At 45.9% G+C, this 19,435-nt stretch overlaps 1 protein-coding gene across 1 annotated transcript in view; it reads right to left on the bottom strand.

Annotated features, from left to right (window-relative positions):
- Positions 1-19,435, bottom strand: part of phtf2 (putative homeodomain transcription factor 2) — a 150,124-nt gene that overhangs the window by 39,292 nt on the left and 91,397 nt on the right. Inside the window, exon 3 of the mRNA XM_038977727.1 lies at positions 4,039-4,095. Within this exon, the coding sequence (XP_038833655.1) occupies positions 4,039-4,095 (57 nt within the window). The remainder of the gene's footprint in view (positions 1-4,038; positions 4,096-19,435) is intronic.

Here is a 19,435-nt window from a genome sequence, read left to right as displayed (position 1 = left end):
AACTGAAAGGAGTGGTGTCTGTCTCCAGCTAGGAGTTAAACCTACCTCAACTGAAAGAAGTGGTGTCTGTCTCCAGCTAGGAGTTAAACCTACCTCAACTGTCTCCAGCTAGGAGTTAAACCTACCTCAACTGAAAGGAGTGGTGTCTGTCTCCAGCTAGGAGTTAAACCTACCTCAACTGAAAGGAGTGGTGTCTGTCTCCAGCTAGGAGTTAAACCTTCCTCAACTGAAAGGAGTGGTGTCTGTCTCCAGCTAGGAGTTAAACCTACCTCAACTGAAAGGAGTGGTGTCTGTCTCCACCTAGGAGTTAAACCTTCCTCAACTGAAAAGAGTGGTGTCTGTCTCCACCTAGGAGTTAAACCTTCCTCAACTGTCTCCAGCTAGGAGTTAAACCTACCTCAACTGAAAGGAGTGGTGTCTGTCTCCAGCTAGGAGTTAAACCTACCTCAACTGAAAGGAGTGGTGTCTGTCTCCAGCTAGGAGTTAAACCTACCTCAACTGAAAGGAGTGGTGTCTGTCTCCAGCTAGGAGTTAAACCTACCTCAACTGAAAGGAGTGGTGTCTGTCTCCAGCTAGGAGTTAAACCTTCCCCAACTGAAAGGAGTGGTGTCTGTCTCCAGCTAGGAGTTAAACCTTCCCCAACTGAAAGGAGTGGTGTCTGTCTCCAGCTAGGAGTTAAACCTTCCTCAACTGAAAGGAGTGGTGTCTGTCTCCAGCTAGGAGTTAAACCTACCTCAACTGAAAGGAGTGGTGTCTGTCTCCAGCTAGGAGTTAAACCTACCTCAACTGAAAGGAGTGGTGTCTGTCTCCAGCTAGGAGTTAAACCTACCTCAACTGTCTCCAGCTAGGAGTTAAACCTACCTCAACTGAAAGGAGTGGTGTCTGTCTCCAGCTAGGAGTTAAACCTACCTCAACTGAAAGGAGTGGTGTCTGTCTCCAGCTAGGAGTTAAACCTACCTCAACTGAAAGGAGTGGTGTCTGTCTCCAGCTAGGAGTTAAACCTTCCTCAACTGTCTCCAGCTAGGAGTTAAACCTTCCTCAACTGCTTTTCAAATACAGTACGCTGACTAGTTTATCTATATTGCTCTGTTTATCAATGTAAATCTCTTTTCTATTCGTCTTTAAAGGATATGGTTTGCTTGTGAGATAAGATAAGAGAAACCTGTTGTAATTCATCATCACTACCACCAGGGGGCATGAATAAGCCTTTACTGTCATGGTTTATCTCAGTAACAAAAAATATATATATTTAGACTATATTCTTGATAATGTTGTCATAGCTACTTTGTTATGGTATGTGTGAGCCCTTGTTAGTTTCTCATGCACACAAAGATGCAGACACAGTAACTGGCCCACGTCTGCCCTGTTGGTTCTGAAGATGGGCCCGTTGTTGGTAAATCAGTCGTGGAAACCCAGAGTGACCGTTTACATGACACTGTTATAAAATCTAGTCTGACGGACGGGAAGCACTGTGGGTTTGAGACTTTGGTCCAGCGGCGTCCGGTTTAGGGGACGGTTTGGCTTGAGTAGGCTGTCATTGTAAAATAAGAATTTGTTTTTAACGGACTTGCCTAGTTAAATAAAGGTTAAGTTAAAAAAAATCAACATTCTGGCTGTGAGCTCAACCCTCTATATGAGCGGACAGGGTTGAATGGGGGGCAGGGTAACGAAGGACAATGTTTTGTTCTCTTTCTAGAAGGAGTGAGGGATGACAGAGGGGTCCAGACGGGAAAGGTCATGGACTGTAGCAGGCAGGTGAAACAGCTCCCGTTTCAGTACTCTTGATTATGTTGTATGTTGAAGGTCTCTCTCCTCTCGGTGCAGGTCACAGACCATTACAGACAGGAAACAGTCATGTTATTATATGTTCATGTGACGATGATGTTTTATGATTTGACTTCCATCTGCAGCTCTTTGGGTGAGTGAAATAACACCAGTGTTTCCCCTATACTAATTTAGCAGTAGCGGGCCGTCGCTTCTAAATCGTTGCCGCCAACCGGAAAGATAAAAAAAATAATAACATGTTTGTTTAAAGTATGTAGAAAAGATAAGCGGGCGATATATGTTTTAATAAAGTTCATATTTGAGAACTAACAATCACCATAATAAAAACTAGACAGTCACTAGACAGTCATGAAAAATGTCACTCATTGATTTAGTTACTGTGTTTGAGTCACTCAGATTGCATAAGAACATGGCATAAAGCCATGGCAAAATGTGTACAATTGCAAGAAATTAGCTTTTAAACTGAAGTTGTTCTCTCAGCCCCATGCCAAAATGTGTAGAATTGCAGGAAACTAGCTTAAAAATGTAACATTTTCTATCTACCCATGGCAAAATGTGTACATGGATGTCTCCGCGGCCAAGAGGACGGCCTCTACAATTTTCAGTCAGAAGCAGCGCCATTAGCCACACCCACTGGCCCACTCCAACGTTAAGTTTGTCACAACTGCAAACACTGAAAACACATGAAGTTCATTTGCATTACTATATTATGTAAACGTCTCTTTCAAACAAAGTTGTGTGCTAGTCAGCTAGTCAACCAGTCAGCCAGTCAGCCAGTCAGCCAGTCAGCTAGTCAGCCAGTCAACCAGTCAGCCAGTCAACCAGTCAGCCAGTCAGCTAGTCAACCAGTCAGCTAGTCAACCAGTCAGCTAGTCAACCAGTCAGCTAGTCAGCTAGTCAACCAGTCAACCAGTCAACCAGTCAGCTAGTCAACCAGTCAACCAGTCAGCTAGTCAACCAGTCAGCTAGTCAGCTAGTCAGCCAGTCAGCTAGTCAACCAGTCAGCTAGTCAACCAGTCAGCTAGTCAACCAGTCAGCTAGTCAACCAGTCAGCCAGTCAGCTAGTCAACCAGTCAGCCAGTCAGCTAGTCAACCAGTCAGCTAGTCAACCAGTCAGCCAGTCAGCTAGTCAACCAGTCAGCTAGTCAGCTAGTCAACCAGTCAGTCAGTCAGCCAGTCAGTCAGCTAGTCAGCCAGTCAGCTAGTCAACCAGTCAGTCAGTCAGCTAGTCAGTCAGTCAGTCAGCTAGTCAGCTAGTCAACCAGTCAGCCAGTCAACCAGTCAACCAGTCAGCCAGTCAGCTAGTCAACCAGTCAGCCAGTCAGCCAGTCAGCCAGTCAACCAGTCAACCAGTCAGCTAGTCAACCAGTCAGCTAGTCAACCAGTCAACCAGTCAGCTAGTCAACCAGTCAGCTAGTCAGCCAGTCAGCTAGTCAACCAGTCAGCTAGTCAACCAGTCAGCCAGTCAGCTAGTCAACCAGTCAGCTAGTCAACCAGCCAGTCAGTCAGCTAGTCAGTCAGCCAGTCAGTCAGGGGTTAAGAAGCAGGCCAGGAACAAACATAGAAACAAACCAACTCAACAAATCACAATCTAGTGTCTGACTTGAATGTGACTTCCTATGCTGCAGTACTCACCAGTCTAATAAACTGCACATGTAGGAGGGGTGGACAGACAGAGAAAGACAAACGGCACCAGCAAGAGGGGAAAAAGTCAACTGAAAACATGACGGCACTGATGGCACAGTCAGAAACTGACAGACAGAGAGAGAGACAGACAGAGAGAGAGAGACAGAGAGAGACAGACAGACAGACAGACAGACAGACAGACAGACAGACAGACAGACAGACAGACAGACAGACAGACAGACAGACAGAGTGAGCGACAGAGAGAGAGAGACAGAGAGAGAGAGACAGAAAGAGAGAGACAGAGAGAGAGAGACAGAGAGAGAGAGACAGAGAGAGAGAGACAGAGAGAGAGAGACAGAGAGAGAGACAGAAAGAGAGAGACAGAGAGACAGACAGAGAGACAGACAGACAGAGAGACATACAGACAGAAACAGAAAGAGAGACAGACAGAAAGAGAGAGACAGACAGACAGACAGACAGACAGACAGACAGACAGACAGACAGACAGACAGACAGACAGACACTCATACAATGATCGAGAAAAGGGTAGAGAAAGATAAAAGGAGCCAAAATAAGTCTGTACAAGATGACAAAGTGTTCTGATTGGACCTAAATCAAAAAGGTTACCTTGATTTCTCTTTGTTCAACAGACTTCTCCCATATCTGTTGGTCATAAGCGCCAATCTGCCAAAGAACAAAACATGAATTATTACATTTCCCTGACAATATATTCAACAATACATTTACCCAACCAACATCCTATGTTGCTGTCAGTTGTCAGTTGACCCAACCAACATCCATGTTGCTGTCAGTTGTCAGTTGACCCAACCAACATCCATGTCGCTGTCAGTTGTCAGTTGACCCAACCAACATCCATGTTGCTGTCAGTTGTCAGTTGACCCAACCAACATCCATGTCGCTGTCAGTTGTCAGTTGACCCAACCAACATCCATGTCGCTGTCAGTTGATCCAACCAACATCCATGTCGCTGTCAGTTGACCCAACCAACATCCATGTCTCTGTCAGTTGTCAGTTGACCCAACCAACATCCATGTCTCTGTCAGTTGTCAGTTGACCCAACCAACATCCATGTCTCTGTCAGTTGTCAGTTGACCCAACCAACATCCATGTCTCTGTCAGTTGTCAGTTGACCCAACCAACATCCATGTCGCTGTCAGTTGATCCAACCAACATCCATGTCGCTGTCAGTTGATCCAACCAACATCCATGTCTCTGTCAGTTGACCCAATCAACATCCATGTTGCTGTCAGTTGACCCAACCAACATCCATGTCTCTGTCAGTTGACCCAACCAACATCCATGTCTCTGTCAGTTGATCCAACCAACATCCATGTCGCTGTCAGTTGACCCAACCAACATCCATGTCTCTGTCAGTTGACCCAACCAACATCCATGTCTCTGTCAGTTGACCCAATCAACATCCATGTCGCTGTCAGTTGACCCAACCAACATCCATGTCGCTGTCAGTTGACCCAACCAACATCCATGTTGCTGTCAGTTGACCCAAACAACATCCATGTCTCTGTCAGTTGACCCAAACAACATCCATGTCTCTGTCAGTTGTCAGTTGACCCAAACAACATCCATGTCTCTGTCAGTTGACCCAACCAACATCCATGTCTCTGTCAGTTGACCCAACCAACATCCATGTCTCTGTCAGTTGACCCAACCAACATCCATGTCTCTGTCAGTTGACCCAATCAACATCCATGTCGCTGTCAGTTGACCCAACCAACATCCATGTCTGTCAGTTGACCCAACCAACATCCATGTCTCTGTCAGTTGACCCAACCAACATCCATGTCTCTGTCAGTTGACCCAATCAACATCCATGTCGCTGTCAGTTGACCCAACCAACATCCATGTCTGTCAGGTGACCCAACCAACATCCATGTTGCTGTCAGTTGACCCAACCAACATCCATGTTGCTGTCAGTTGACCCAAACAACATCCATGTCTGTCAGGTGACCCAACCAACATCCATGTTGCTGTCAGTTGACCCAAACAACATCCATGTCGCTGTCAGTTGTCAGTTGATCCAACCAACATCCATGTCTCTGTCAGTTGATCCAACCAACATCCATGTCTCTGTCAGTTGACCCAATCAACATCCATGTCGCTGTCAGTTGACCCAACCATCATCCATGTCTCTGTCAGTTGACCCAACCAACATCCATGTCGCTGTCAGTTGACCCAACCAACATCCAAGTTGCTGTCAGTTGTCAGGTGACCCAACCAACATCCACATCTCTGTCAGTTGACCCAACCAACATCCATGTTGCTGTCAGTTGTCAGGTGACCCAACCAACATCCATGTCTCTGTCAGTTGTCAGTTGACCCAACCAACATCCATGTCTCTGTCAGTTGTCAGTTGACCCAACCAACATCCATGTCGCTGTCAGTTGATCCAACCAACATCCATGTCGCTGTCAGTTGATCCAACCAACATCCATGTCTCTGTCAGTTGACCCAATCAACATCCATGTTGCTGTCAGTTGACCCAACCAACATCCATGTCTCTGTCAGTTGACCCAACCAACATCCATGTCTCTGTCAGTTGATCCAACCAACATCCATGTCGCTGTCAGTTGACCCAACCAACATCCATGTCTCTGTCAGTTGACCCAACCAACATCCATGTCTCTGTCAGTTGACCCAATCAACATCCATGTCGCTGTCAGTTGACCCAACCAACATCCATGTCGCTGTCAGTTGACCCAACCAACATCCATGTTGCTGTCAGTTGACCCAAACAACATCCATGTCTCTGTCAGTTGACCCAAACAACATCCATGTCTCTGTCAGTTGTCAGTTGACCCAAACAACATCCATGTCTCTGTCAGTTGACCCAACCAACATCCATGTCTCTGTCAGTTGACCCAACCAACATCCATGTCTCTGTCAGTTGACCCAACCAACATCCATGTCTCTGTCAGTTGACCCAATCAACATCCATGTCGCTGTCAGTTGACCCAACCAACATCCATGTCTGTCAGTTGACCCAACCAACATCCATGTCTCTGTCAGTTGACCCAACCAACATCCATGTCTCTGTCAGTTGACCCAATCAACATCCATGTCGCTGTCAGTTGACCCAACCAACATCCATGTCTGTCAGGTGACCCAACCAACATCCATGTTGCTGTCAGTTGACCCAAACAACATCCATGTCTGTCAGGTGACCCAACCAACATCCATGTTGCTGTCAGTTGACCCAAACAACATCCATGTCGCTGTCAGTTGTCAGTTGATCCAACCAACATCCATGTCTCTGTCAGTTGATCCAACCAACATCCATGTCTCTGTCAGTTGACCCAATCAACATCCATGTCGCTGTCAGTTGACCCAACCATCATCCATGTCTCTGTCAGTTGACCCAACCAACATCCATGTCGCTGTCAGTTGACCCAACCAACATCCAAGTTGCTGTCAGTTGTCAGGTGACCCAACCAACATCCACATCTCTGTCAGTTGACCCAACCAACATCCATGTTGCTGTCAGTTGTCAGGTGACCCAACCAACATCCTATGTTGATGTCAGTTGTCAGTTGACCCAACCAACATCCTATGTTGATGTCAGTTGTCAGTTGACCCAACCAACATCCATGTCTCTGTCAGTTGACCCAACACCAATGAACCACAACACTGTCAGGTGACCCAACCATGAACCACAACACTGTCAGGTGACCCAACCATGAACCACAACACTGTCAGGTGACCCAACCATGAACCACAACACTGTCAGGTGACCCAACCATGAACCACAACACTGTCAGGTGACCCGGCCATGAACCACAACACTGTCAGGTGACCCGGCCATGAACCACAACACTGTCAGGTGACCCAACCATGAACCACAACACTGTCAGGTGACCCAACCATGAACCACAACACTGTCAGGTGACCCAACCATGAACCACAACACTGTCAGGTGACCCAACCATGAACCACAACACTGTCAGGTGACCCAACCATGAACCACAACACTGTCAGGTGACCCGGCCATGAACCACAACACTGTCAGGTGACCCGGCCATGAACCACAACACTGTCAGGTGACCCAACCATGAACCACAACACTGTCAGGTGACCCAACCATGAACCACAACACTGTCAGGTGACCCGGCCATGAACCACAACACTGTCAGGTGACCCAACCATGAACCACAACACTGTCAGGTGACCCAACCATGAACCACAACACTGTCAGGTGACCCGGCCATGAACCACAACACTGTCAGGTGACCCAACCATGAACCACAACACTGTCAGGTGACCCAACCATGAACCACAACACTGTCAGGTGACCCAACCATGAACCACAACACTGTCAGGTGACCCAACCATGAACCACAACACTGTCAGGTGACCCAACCATGAACCACAACACTGTCAGGATCAACCATCCTTAGAGATCCCAGAGGTTGATACTAGCCTGGTATACAGTGTGTGTCCATCATGTGGGAGGCCGTGCAAAGGGAACGAGCTCAACAATAGCACAGCTCTGAGACGGTGTGTGTGTTTGCTGGGTCTAATCTCCTGTGTTCATTATGTATGATCTGAGGCCTGGCTAGTGGTGCATTCACTTTACATTGACTCTGTATTGACTGGATGGTCAACTAGGCTTCCACCTCCACTGCCACTAACCCACTCTTCAACCCTGCTAATGATTGTGCTGTGTGTGTGTGTGTGTGTGTTGTGCATGCTCACTGCTCACAGTTTCATATGGAAACTCAGCGTATCAAATCCCTATTCACTCCACTGTCCTTTATAAAAGGACTATCATACACAAAGAAACCTTGTAGCAGAAACCTGTGGACCAGACAGACGATCACACTAATTAAACATGCAGCATGTGAGAGAGAGGGGGGTGAGAGGGGGAGAAAGAGAGAGAGAGAGGGGGTGAGAGGGGGAGAAAGAGAGAGAGAGGGGGTGAGAGGGGGAGAAAGAGAGAGAGAGGGGGTGAGAGGGGGAGAAAGAGAGAGAGAGGGGGTGAGAGGGGGAGAAAGAGGGAGGGGGGGGGAAAGAGAGAGAGAGGGGGAGAAAGAGAGAGAGAGGGGGTGAGAGGGGGAGAAAGAGAGAGAGAGGGGGGTGAGAGGGGGAGAAAGAGAGAGAAAGAGAGAGCGAGAGAGAGAAAGAGAGAGCGAGAGAGAGCGAGAACAAACACCATTGTAAATACAACCCATATTTATGCTTATTTATTTTCCCTTTTGTACTTTAACTATTTGTACATCATTACAACACTGTAAATATACATAATATGACATTTGAAATGTCTTTATTCTTTTGGAACTTCTGTGAGTGTAATGTTTACTGTTCATTTTTATTGTTTATTTCACTTTTGTATATTATCTACCTCACTTGCTTTGGCAATGTTAACATATGTTTCCCATGTCAATAAAGCCCCTTGATTTGAATTGAGAGAGTGAGAGAAAAACAGAGAGATAAAGACAGAGAAACCACTGCAGAACCCGAGACAGAGCTGCATTTCTTGACAAAATGTTTAAAAAAATACTAAAAACAATTAGAGAGTGTCATTTCCCCAAATTTGAAACACTTATTCAAGGTTTCAAAGACCTCTCTGATGAGAATAGGCTACCCGTCCTGTCTGTCTCCTCAATGTTTTAACCTGTTGGTCATCTGGACTGTGACTCCTCTCTGTCTCCTCAATGTTTTACCCTGTTGGTTGTCTGGACAGTGACTCCTCTCTGTCTCCTCAATGTTTTAACCTGTTGGTCGTCTGGTCTGTGACTCCTCAATGTTTTAACCTGTTGGTCGTCTGGACTGTGACTCCTCTCTGTCTCTTCAATGTTTTAACCTGTTGGTCATCTGGACTGTGACTCCTCTCTGTCTCCTCAATGTTTTAACCTGTTGGTCGTCTGGTCTGTGACTCCTCAATGTTTTAACCTGTTGGTCGTCTGGACTGTGACTCCTCTCTGTCTCTTCGATGTTTTAACCTGTTGGTCGTCTGGACTGTGACTCCTCAATGTTTTAACCTGTTGGTCGTCTGGACTGTGACTCCTCTCTGTCTCTTCGATGTTTTAACCTGTTGGTCGTCTGGACTGTGACTCCTCAATGTTTTAACCTGTTGGTCGTCTGGACTGTGACTCCTCTCTGTCTCTTCGATGTTTTAACCTGTTGGTCGTCTGGACTGTGACTCCTCTCTGTCTCCTCAATGTTTTAACCTGTTGGTCGTCTGGTCTGTGACTCCTCTCTGTCTCCTCAATGTTTTAACCTGTTGGTCGTCTGGTCTGTGACTCCTCTCTGTCTCCTCAATGTGTTAACCTGTTGGTCGTCTGGTCTGTGACTCCTCTCTGTCTCCTCAATGTTTTAACCTGTTGGTTGTCTGGTCTGTGACTCCTCTCTGTCTCTTCGATGTTTTAACCTGTTGGTCGTCTGGACTGTGACTCCTCTCTGTCTCCTCAATGTTTTAACCTGTTGGTCGTCTGGACTGTGACTCCTCTCTGTCTCTTCAATGTTTTAACCTGTTGGTCGTCTGGACTGTGACTCCTCTCTGTCTCCTCAATGTTTTAACCTGTTGGTCGTCTGGTCTGTGACTCCTCTCTGTCTCCTCAATGTTTTAACCTGTTGGTCGTCTGGTCTGTGACTCCTCTCTGTCTCCTCAATGTGTTAACCTGTTGGTCGTCTGGTCTGTGACTCCTCTCTGTCTCCTCAATGTTTTAACCTGTTGGTTGTCTGGTCTGTGACTCCTCTCTGTCTCTTCGATGTTTTAACCTGTTGGTCGTCTGGACTGTGACTCCTCTCTGTCTCCTCAATGTTTTAACCTGTTGGTCGTCTGGACTGTGACTCCTCTCTGTCTCTTCAATGTTTTAACCTGTTGGTCGTCTGGACTGTGACTCCTCAATGTTTTAACCTGTTGGTCGTCTGGACTGTGACTCCTCAATGTTTTAACCTGTTGGTCGTCTGGACTGTGACTCCTCTCTGTCTCTTCGATGTTTTAACCTGTTGGTCGTCTGGACTGTGACTCCTCTCTGTCTCCTCAATGTTTTAACCTGTTGGTCGTCTGGTCTGTGACTCCTCTCTGTCTCCTCAATGTTTTAACCTGTTGGTCGTCTGGACTGTGACTCCTCAATGTTTTAACCTGTTGGTCGTCTGGTCTGTGACTCCTCTCTGTCTCCTCAATGTTTTAACCTGTTGGTCATCTGGTCTGTGACTCCTCTCTGTCTCCTCAATGTTTTAACCTGTTGGTCGTCTGGACTGTGACTCCTCTCTGTCTCCTCAATGTTTTAACCTGTTGGTCGTCTGGTCTGTGACTCCTCTCTGTCTCCTCAATGTTTTAACCTGTTGGTCGTCTGGACTGTGAGTCCTCTCTGTCTCCTCAATGTTTTAACCTGTTGGTCGTCTGGTCTGTGACTCCTCTCTGTCTCCTCAATGTTTTAACCTGTTGGTCGTCTGGTCTATGACTCCTCTGTCTCCTCAATGTTTGTTTTGGAAAAGATACAATAGACCTAATGCCCTTGACCAGAGAAAGCTCTCTCACACACACACACACACACACACACACACACACACACACACACACACACACACACACACACACACACACACACACACACACACACACACACACACACACACACACACACACACACACACACACACACACACACACACACTGCAGCTTGGGGGTGTTTATCATAATGTTCCTATCTTCCTCTCCATCACTAAATATGTTGTGAGAAAGTCCTCTTCATCTTCTCTTAGCTGCATCCATTTTGGTTCAGAAACGTTCAGATACATTTTGCATTGGATGTTAATGTCCTTCCGTCAAACCTCCCCCTCAGTGAATAATCTGGGGGTTTGGTAAGAAGGTAAAACTATCAGCTGTGAATCTGTCCAGGTCGGTCGGAGAAAGGTTTAGGTGTCAGATAAACACTGAAATGTTAATGTCGACCGGGGGATTGGGTGGGCAGGTAGGCTTCTCCTGCGTCTCTCCCACGCTCTTGTTTAGTGAGAACAGACGTGTGCGTGTGTGTGTGTGTGTGTGTGTTCGTGTGTTCCTCTGCTCCTGTTCATTTAGGGAGAATAGACATGTCACACATGAAACATGACCTTCATCCCTCAGACAGTCAAATCTACTGATATGGCACAGACAGGATGGGGCTGTGTGTGTGTGAGAGTGTGTGTTTGTGTGTATATGTCTGTCTGTGTGTGTGTCTTTACATTAGCCTGTTAAGTATATGTTGTATTGACAAGTATTGGGTCACCCTACTAGCCTCTCATCTCAAGCCAATGGAAACTCTGCATCTTTCATGAACCTCATCAAACATGCAACAGCCAAGGAGTCCTCAGAGAGAGACAGAATGAAGGAAAAAGGAAAGGGGGGGTGAAGACGATGCTTGAAAGAAAAGAGACCGGGGGTGACTAGTCTAGAGGAGGAGAGACCGGGGGTGACTAGTCTAGAGGAAAGAAAAGAGACCGGGGGTGACTAGTCTAGAGGAGGAGAGACCGGGGGTGACTAGACTAGAGGAGGAGAGACCGGGGGTGACTAGACTAGAGGAGGAGAGACCGGGGGTGACTAGACTAGAGGAAAGAAAAGAGACCGGGGGTGACTAGTCTAGAGGAGGAGAGACCGGGGGTGACTAGTCTAGAGGAGGAGAGACCGGGGGTGACTAGTCTAGAGCAGGAGAGACCGGGGGTGACTAGTCTAGAGGAGGAGAGAGTGAACGTGACTAGACTAGAGGAAAGAAAAGAGACCGGGGGTGACTAGTCTAGAGGAGGAGAGACCGGGGGTGACTAGTCTAGAGGAGAAGAGACAGGGGGTGACTAGTCTAGAGGAAAGAAAAGAGACCGGGGGTGACTAGTCTAGAGGAAAGAAAAGAGACCGGGGGTGACTAGTCTAGAGGAAAGAAAAGAGACCGGGGGTGACTAGTCTAGAGGAGGAGAGACCGGGGGTGACTAGTCTAGAGGAGGAGAGACCGGGGGTGACTAGACTAGAGGAGGAGAGACCGGGGGTGACTAGACTAGAGGAGGAGAGACCGGGGGTGACTAGTCTAGAGGAGGAGAGACCGGGGGTGACTAGACTAGAGGAAAGAAAAGAGACCGGGGGTGACTAGTCTAGAGGAGGAGAGACCGGGGGTGACTAGTCTAGAGGAGGAGAGACCGGGGGTGACTAGTCTAGAGCAGGAGAGACCGGGGGTGACTAGACTAGAGGAAAGAAAAGAGACCGGGGGTGACTAGTCTAGAGGAGGAGAGACCGGGGGTGACTAGTCTAGAGGAGGAGAGACCGGGGGTGACTAGTCTAGAGCAGGAGAGACCGGGGGTGACTAGTCTAGAGGAGGAGAGAGTGAACGTGACTAGACTAGAGGAAAGAAAAGAGACCGGGGGTGACTAGTCTAGAGGAGGAGAGACCGGGGGTGACTAGTCTAGAGGAGAAGAGACAGGGGGTGACTAGTCTAGAGGAAAGAAAAGAGACCGGGGGTGACTAGTCTAGAGGAAAGAAAAGAGACCGGGGGTGACTAGTCTAGAGGAAAGAAAAGAGACCGGGGGTGACTAGTCTAGAGGAGGAGAGACCGGGGGTGACTAGTCTAGAGGAGGAGAGACCGGGGGTGACTAGACTAGAGGAGGAGAGACCGGGGGTGACTAGACTAGAGGAGGAGAGACCGGGGGTGACTAGTCTAGAGGAGGAGAGACCGGGGGTGACTAGACTAGAGGAAAGAAAAGAGACCGGGGGTGACTAGTCTAGAGGAGGAGAGACCGGGGGTGACTAGTCTAGAGGAGGAGAGACCGGGGGTGACTAGTCTAGAGCAGGAGAGACCGGGGGTGACTAGTCTAGAGGAGGAGAGAGTGAACGTGACTAGACTAGAGGAAAGAAAAGAGACCGGGGGTGACTAGTCTAGAGGAGGAGAGACTGGGGGTGACTAGTCTAGAGGAGAAGAGACCGGGGGTGACTAGTCTAGAGGAGAAGAGACCGGGGGTGACTAGTCTAGAGGAAAGAAAAGAGACCGGGGGTGACTAGTCTAGAGGAAAGAAAAGAGACCGGGGGTGACTAGACGAAGAAAATGAACAACAATGACAAATGGTTTGATGAAGAATGCAAAAATCTAAGAAAGAAATTGAGAAACCTGTCCAACCAAAAACAGAGACCCGGAAAATCTGAGTCTACGCCTTCACTGTGGTGAATCACTAAAACAATACAGAAATACACTACGGAAAAAGAAGGAACAGCACGTCAGAAATCAGCTCAATATAATTGAAGAATCCATAGACTCTAACCACTTCTGGGAAAATTGGAAAACACTAAACAAACAACAACATGAAGAATCATCTATCCAAAATGGAGATGTATGGGTAAACCACTTCTCCAATCTTTTTGGCTCTATAACAAAGAACAAACAGCAAAAACATAAACATGATCAAATACAAATTTTAGAGTCAACTATTAAAGACTACCAGAACCCACTGGATTCTCCAATTACCTTGAATGAGCTACAGGACAAAATAAAAACCCTCCAGCCCAAAAAGGCCTGTGGTGTTGATGGTATCCTTAATGAAATGATCAAATATACACACCACAAATTCCAATTGGCTATACTAAAACTCTTTAACATCATCCTTAGCTCTGGCAACGTCCCCAATAGTTGGAACCAAGGACTGATCACCCCAATCCACAAAAGTGGAGACAAATTTGACCCCAATAACTACCGTGGGATATGTGTCAACAGCAACCTTGAGAAAATCCTCTGCATTATCATTAACAGCAGACTCGTACATTTCCTCAGTGAAAACAATGTACTGAGCAAATGTCAAACTGGCTTTTTACCAAATTACCGTACGACAGATCGTGTATTCACCCTGCACACCCTAATTGACAAACAAACAAACCAAAACAAAGGCAAAGTCTTCTCATGCTTTGTTGATTTCAAAAAAGCCTTCGACTCAATTTGGCATGAGGGTCTGCTATACAAATTGATGGAAAGTGGTGTTGGGGGTAAAACATACGACATTATAAAATCCATGTACACAAACAACAAGTGTGCGGTTAAAATTGGCAAAAAGCACACACATTTCTTCCCACAGGGCCGTGGGGTGAGACAGGGATGCAGCCTAAGCCCCACCCTCTTCAACATATATATCAACGAATTGGCACGGGCACTAGAAAGGTCTGCAGCACCAGAGTCCCCTAAGCAAGCTGGTCCTGGGGCTCTGTTCACAAACACACCCCACAGAGCCTCAGGACAATAACACAATTAGACCCAACCAAATCATGAGCAAACAAAAAAGATAATTATTTCCAATGTGTCAAGTAATTAACTTCTTATGGCTGCAGGGGGCGTATTGAAAAACTGGAAAATATGTGCACATTTTCAAACGGCCTCTTAATCAATTTTTGCTCTTACAATATGCATATATTTACTACTATTGGATAGAAAACAGTCTCTAGTTTCTAAAAACGTTTGAATTATTTCTCTAAGTGGAACAGAACTATTTTTACAGCCCATTTCCTATCCGGAATTGAGATTACCAAATGCGAGGTCTCTCTTTAAGACCTTGTCTATAAAAGGGCATGACACTTAGGACTGTAGAAACACGTCATACGCCTTCCTCTGGGTGTCATGCGGAAGTGAGAGCAGAAAGTACTCGAATATCTCGTCCAGGGACTGAACACAACCTCTTGGAGTGAGAACTGCGCACTTTATTTTTTTTTCTGGGCACGAAGTAGAACCTGGACTCGGCTCCTGGAATGCGCTCGTTAAAGGTGAATATGACCTCTGGCTTCGATATTATTTGATACATGTCACAATATCATCCTAAAGTATGTTTTTTCAATATAGTTTAATTATATTATTGAAATTTATTCTGGACTTTAGACGTGATGCAAGAATTTTGTCAAGATGGAGAGGTTAGCGTCGCACGGCCAGTGTGCTTGCTAATTCAAGAGGGAAATAGTTCGTTCTGGATCCCAAACAAAGACTGTACTGGACAATGGACCCCTTTACAACATTCTGATAGAAGATCAACAAAGATAAGGACCCAATTTGGGATGCTTTTTCATATATCTGTCGAACTGTGCTATGCTACCGTTTGACTAGAATCAATGCTGCCGTGTGCTAGCTAATGTAGTAAGCTAATATAACGATATATTGTGTTTTCGCTGTAAAACACTTCAAAAATCGGAAATATTGGCTCTATTCACACGATCTTTGTCTTTCATTAGCTATCCACCATATATTTTTCTGAAATGTTTTATGATGTGTATTTAGTAGTTGATGTTGGTGTCTGTATTTTCTCTGGCTACTCCCGTGCGATTTCAGACTGTAGCTATGATGGGAGCAGTAATGTAAAACTGATTTATAGCTAAAATATGCACATTTTTTGAACAAAACATAGATTTATTGTGTAACATGTTATAGGACTGTCATCTGAGGTAGTTTTTTCTAGGTTATTTAGGTTGGTTCTAGGTTAGTTAGGTTGGCTTGTGCATGCTACTTGCATCCTACTTGTGCTGTGAAAAATGTCTGTCCTCTTTTTTATTTGGTGGTGAGCTAACATAAATATATGTGGTGTTTTCTCTGTAAAACATTTAAAAAATCGGACATGTTGGCTGGATTGACAAGATGTTTATCTTTCAAATGCTGTATTGGACTTGTTAATGTGTGAAAGTTAAATATTTAAAAAAAATAGATTTTGAATTTCGCGCCCTGCACTTTGAGCTGGATGTTGTCATAGGTGTACCGATATCGGGCTTGCAGCCCAAACAGGTTAACAAAACAACAGCGCAAACTAGAATGATATTTGTCCCTAAACAGAGAGAACACAGTGGCAGAATACCTGACCACTGTGACTGACCCAAACTTAAGGAAAGCTTTGACTATGTACAGACTCAGTGAACATAGCCTTGCTATTGAGAAAGGCCGCCGTAAGCAGACATGGCTCTCAAGAGAAGACAGGCTATGTGCACACTGCCCACAAAATGAGGTGGAAACTGAGCTGCACTTCCTAACCTCCTGCCAAATGTAGGACCATAGAGACACATATTTCCCTCAGATTACACAGATCCACAAAGAATTCCAAAACAAATCCGATTTTGATATACTCCCATATCTACTGGGTGAAATACCAGTGTGCATCACAGCAGCAAGATTTGTGACCTGTTGCCACAAGAAAAGGGCAACCAGTGAAGAACAAACACCATTGTAAATAAAACACCATTTTGTACTTTAACCATTTGCTCATCATTATAACACTGTATATAGATGTCACATGACATTTGAAAGGTCTCTTTTCCTTTGAAACTTGTGAGTGTAATTTTTATTGTTTATTTCACTTTTGTTTATTATCTACTTCACTTGCTTTGGCAATGTAAACATATGTTTCCCATGCCAATAAAGCCCTTTGAAGAGAGAGAGAGAGAGAGAGAGAGAGACAGAGACAGAGAGAGAGAGAGAGACAGAGAGGCATACTCCTGCCCTGTGATAGGCTATAATCACTATGTGGGTTAACAGAACTACATCTTCATAACAAAGAAGACTAAGGAAGTAATACCAAGAGGACTAAGGAAGTAACACCAAGAGGACTAAGGAAGTAACACCAAGAGGACTAAGGAAGTAACACCAAGAGGACTAAGGAAGTAATACCAAGAGGACTAAGGAAGTAACACCAAGAGGACTAAGGAAGTAATACCAAGAGGACTAAGGAAGTAACACCAAGAGGACTAAGGAAGTAACACCAAGAGGACTAAGGAAGTAATACCAAGAGGACTAAGGAAGTAACACCAAGAGGACTAAGGAAGTAACACCAAGAGGACTAAGGAAGTAACACCAAGAGGACTAAGGAAGTAACACCAAGAGGACTAAGGAAGTAACACCAAGAGGACTAAGGAAGTAATACCAAGAGGACTAAGGAAGTAATACCAAGAGGACTAAGGAAGTAACACCAAGAGGACTAAGGAAGTAACACCAAGAGGACTAAGGAAGTAACACCAAGAGGACTAAGGAAGTAATACCAAGAGGCCTAAGGAAGTAATATCTCTTCAAAACAAACAGAAATATTTCAACCCATCTATGACCTGCAGTAGTGACTGAACTCCCTCTGTTCTCAGAACAGCACACAGCCTCTCTATTACATCATCACACTGAACGAGAGACGAAAAAAGGAGAAGAGCCTCGTTGCCGCACTGCCAGGTTCACCATGACAACCGAGCTGTCGGGAGGATGATCCTCGCGTTGCCATAGCAGCCAGGTTATGTAACAATAGTCTCCACACTGCAGTGGAGGGGGGGGGGTCTCTGTCTGTTATAATGTGGAGGAGGGGGGAGATGTCTCTGTCTGTTATAATGTGGAGGAGGAGGGGGGAGATGTCTCTGTCTGTTATAATGTGGAGGAGGAGGGGGGAGATGTCTCTGTCTGTTATAATGTGGAGGAGGGGGGTGGAAGATGTCTCTGTTATAATGTGGAGGAGGAGGGGGGAGATGTCTCTGTCTGTTATAATGTGGAGGAGGGGGGGGGGGATGTCTCTGTCTGTTATAATGTGGAGGAGGGGGGTGGGAGATGTCTCTGTCTGTTATAATGTGGAGGAGGGGGGTGGGAGATGTCTCTGTTATAATGTGGAGGAGGGGGGGGGGGATGTCTCTGTCTGTTATAATGTGGAGGAGGAGGGGGAGATGTCTCTGTCTGTTATAATGTGGAGGAGGAGGGAGATGTCTCTGTCTGTTATAATGTGGAGGAGGAGGGGGGAGATGTCTCTGTCTGTTATAATGTGGAGGAGGAGGGAGATGTCTCTGTCTGTTATAATGTGGAGGAGGAGGGAGATGTCTCCTCCCCTCTCCTCTCTTCTCACAGGGCAGAAAAGACATTAATAAAGGTAAAATCTGTCTCATTGAACTAAGCCTGCAGCTACAGCGAACAACCTGTCATGTGTCAGACAGTGGTGATTCCTCCTCAGTAAAGTCAACGAGACAGAGTGCTGTAGTCCAGTGTGTTATGTGTGTTAACAGAGTGCTGTAGTCCAGTGTGTTATGTGTGTTAACAGAGTGCTGTAGTCCAGTGTGTTATGTGTGTTAACAGAGTGCTGTAGTCCAGTGTGTTAAGAGTGCTGTAGTCCAGTGTGTTAACAGAGTGCTGTAGTCCAGTGTGTTAACAGAGTGCTGTAGTCCAGTGTGTTAACAGAGTGCTGTAGTCCAGTGTGTTAACAGAGTGCTGTAGTCCAGTGTGTTATGTGTGTTAACAGAGTGCTGTAGTCCAGTGTGTTATGTGTGTTAACAGAGTGCTGTAGTCCAGTGTGTTATGTGTGTTAACAGAGTGCTGTAGTCCAGTGTGTTAACAGAGTGCTGTAGTCCAGTGTGTTAACAGAGTGCTGTAGTCCAGTATGTTAACAGAGTGCTGTAGTCCAGTGTGTTAACAGAGTGCTGTAGTCCAGTGTGTTAACAGAGTGCTGTAGTCCAGTGTGTTAACAGAGTGCTGTAGTCCAGTGTGTTAACAGAGTGCTGTAGTCCAGTGTGTTAACAGAGTGCTGTAGTCCAGTGTGTTATGTGTGTTAACAGAGTGCTGTAGTCCAGTGTGTTATGTGTGTTAACAGAGTGCTGTAGTCCAGTGTGTTATGTGTGTTAACAGAGTGCTGTAGTCCAGTGTGTTAACAGAGTGCTGTAGTCCAGTGTGTTAACAGAGTGCTGTAGTCATGTGTGTTAACAGAGTGCTGTAGTCCAGTGTGTTATGTGTGTGTTAACAGAGTGCTGTAGTCCAGTGTGTTAACAGAGTGCTGTAGTCCAGTGTGTTAACAGAGTGCTGTAGTCCAGTGTGTTAACAGAGTGCTGTAGTCCAGTGTGTTATGTGTGTTAACAGAGTGCTGTAGTCCAGTGTGTTATGTGTGTTAACAGAGTGCTGTAGTCCAGTGTGTTATGTGTGTTAACAGAGTGCTGTAGTCCAGTGTGTTATGTGTGTTAACAGAGTGCTGTAGTCCAGTGTGTTATGTGTGTTAACAGAGTGCTGTAGTCCAGTGTGTTATGTGTGTTAACAGAGTGCTGTAGTCCAGTGTGTTATGTGTG

This window comes from Salvelinus namaycush, chromosome 38 (genome assembly GCF_016432855.1).
Source record: "Salvelinus namaycush isolate Seneca chromosome 38, SaNama_1.0, whole genome shotgun sequence".
Lineage (NCBI taxonomy): Eukaryota > Metazoa > Chordata > Actinopteri > Salmoniformes > Salmonidae > Salvelinus > Salvelinus namaycush.
The sequence above is the reverse complement of the archived record's forward strand: the minus strand, read 5'-3'. Positions and strand labels throughout refer to the sequence as shown.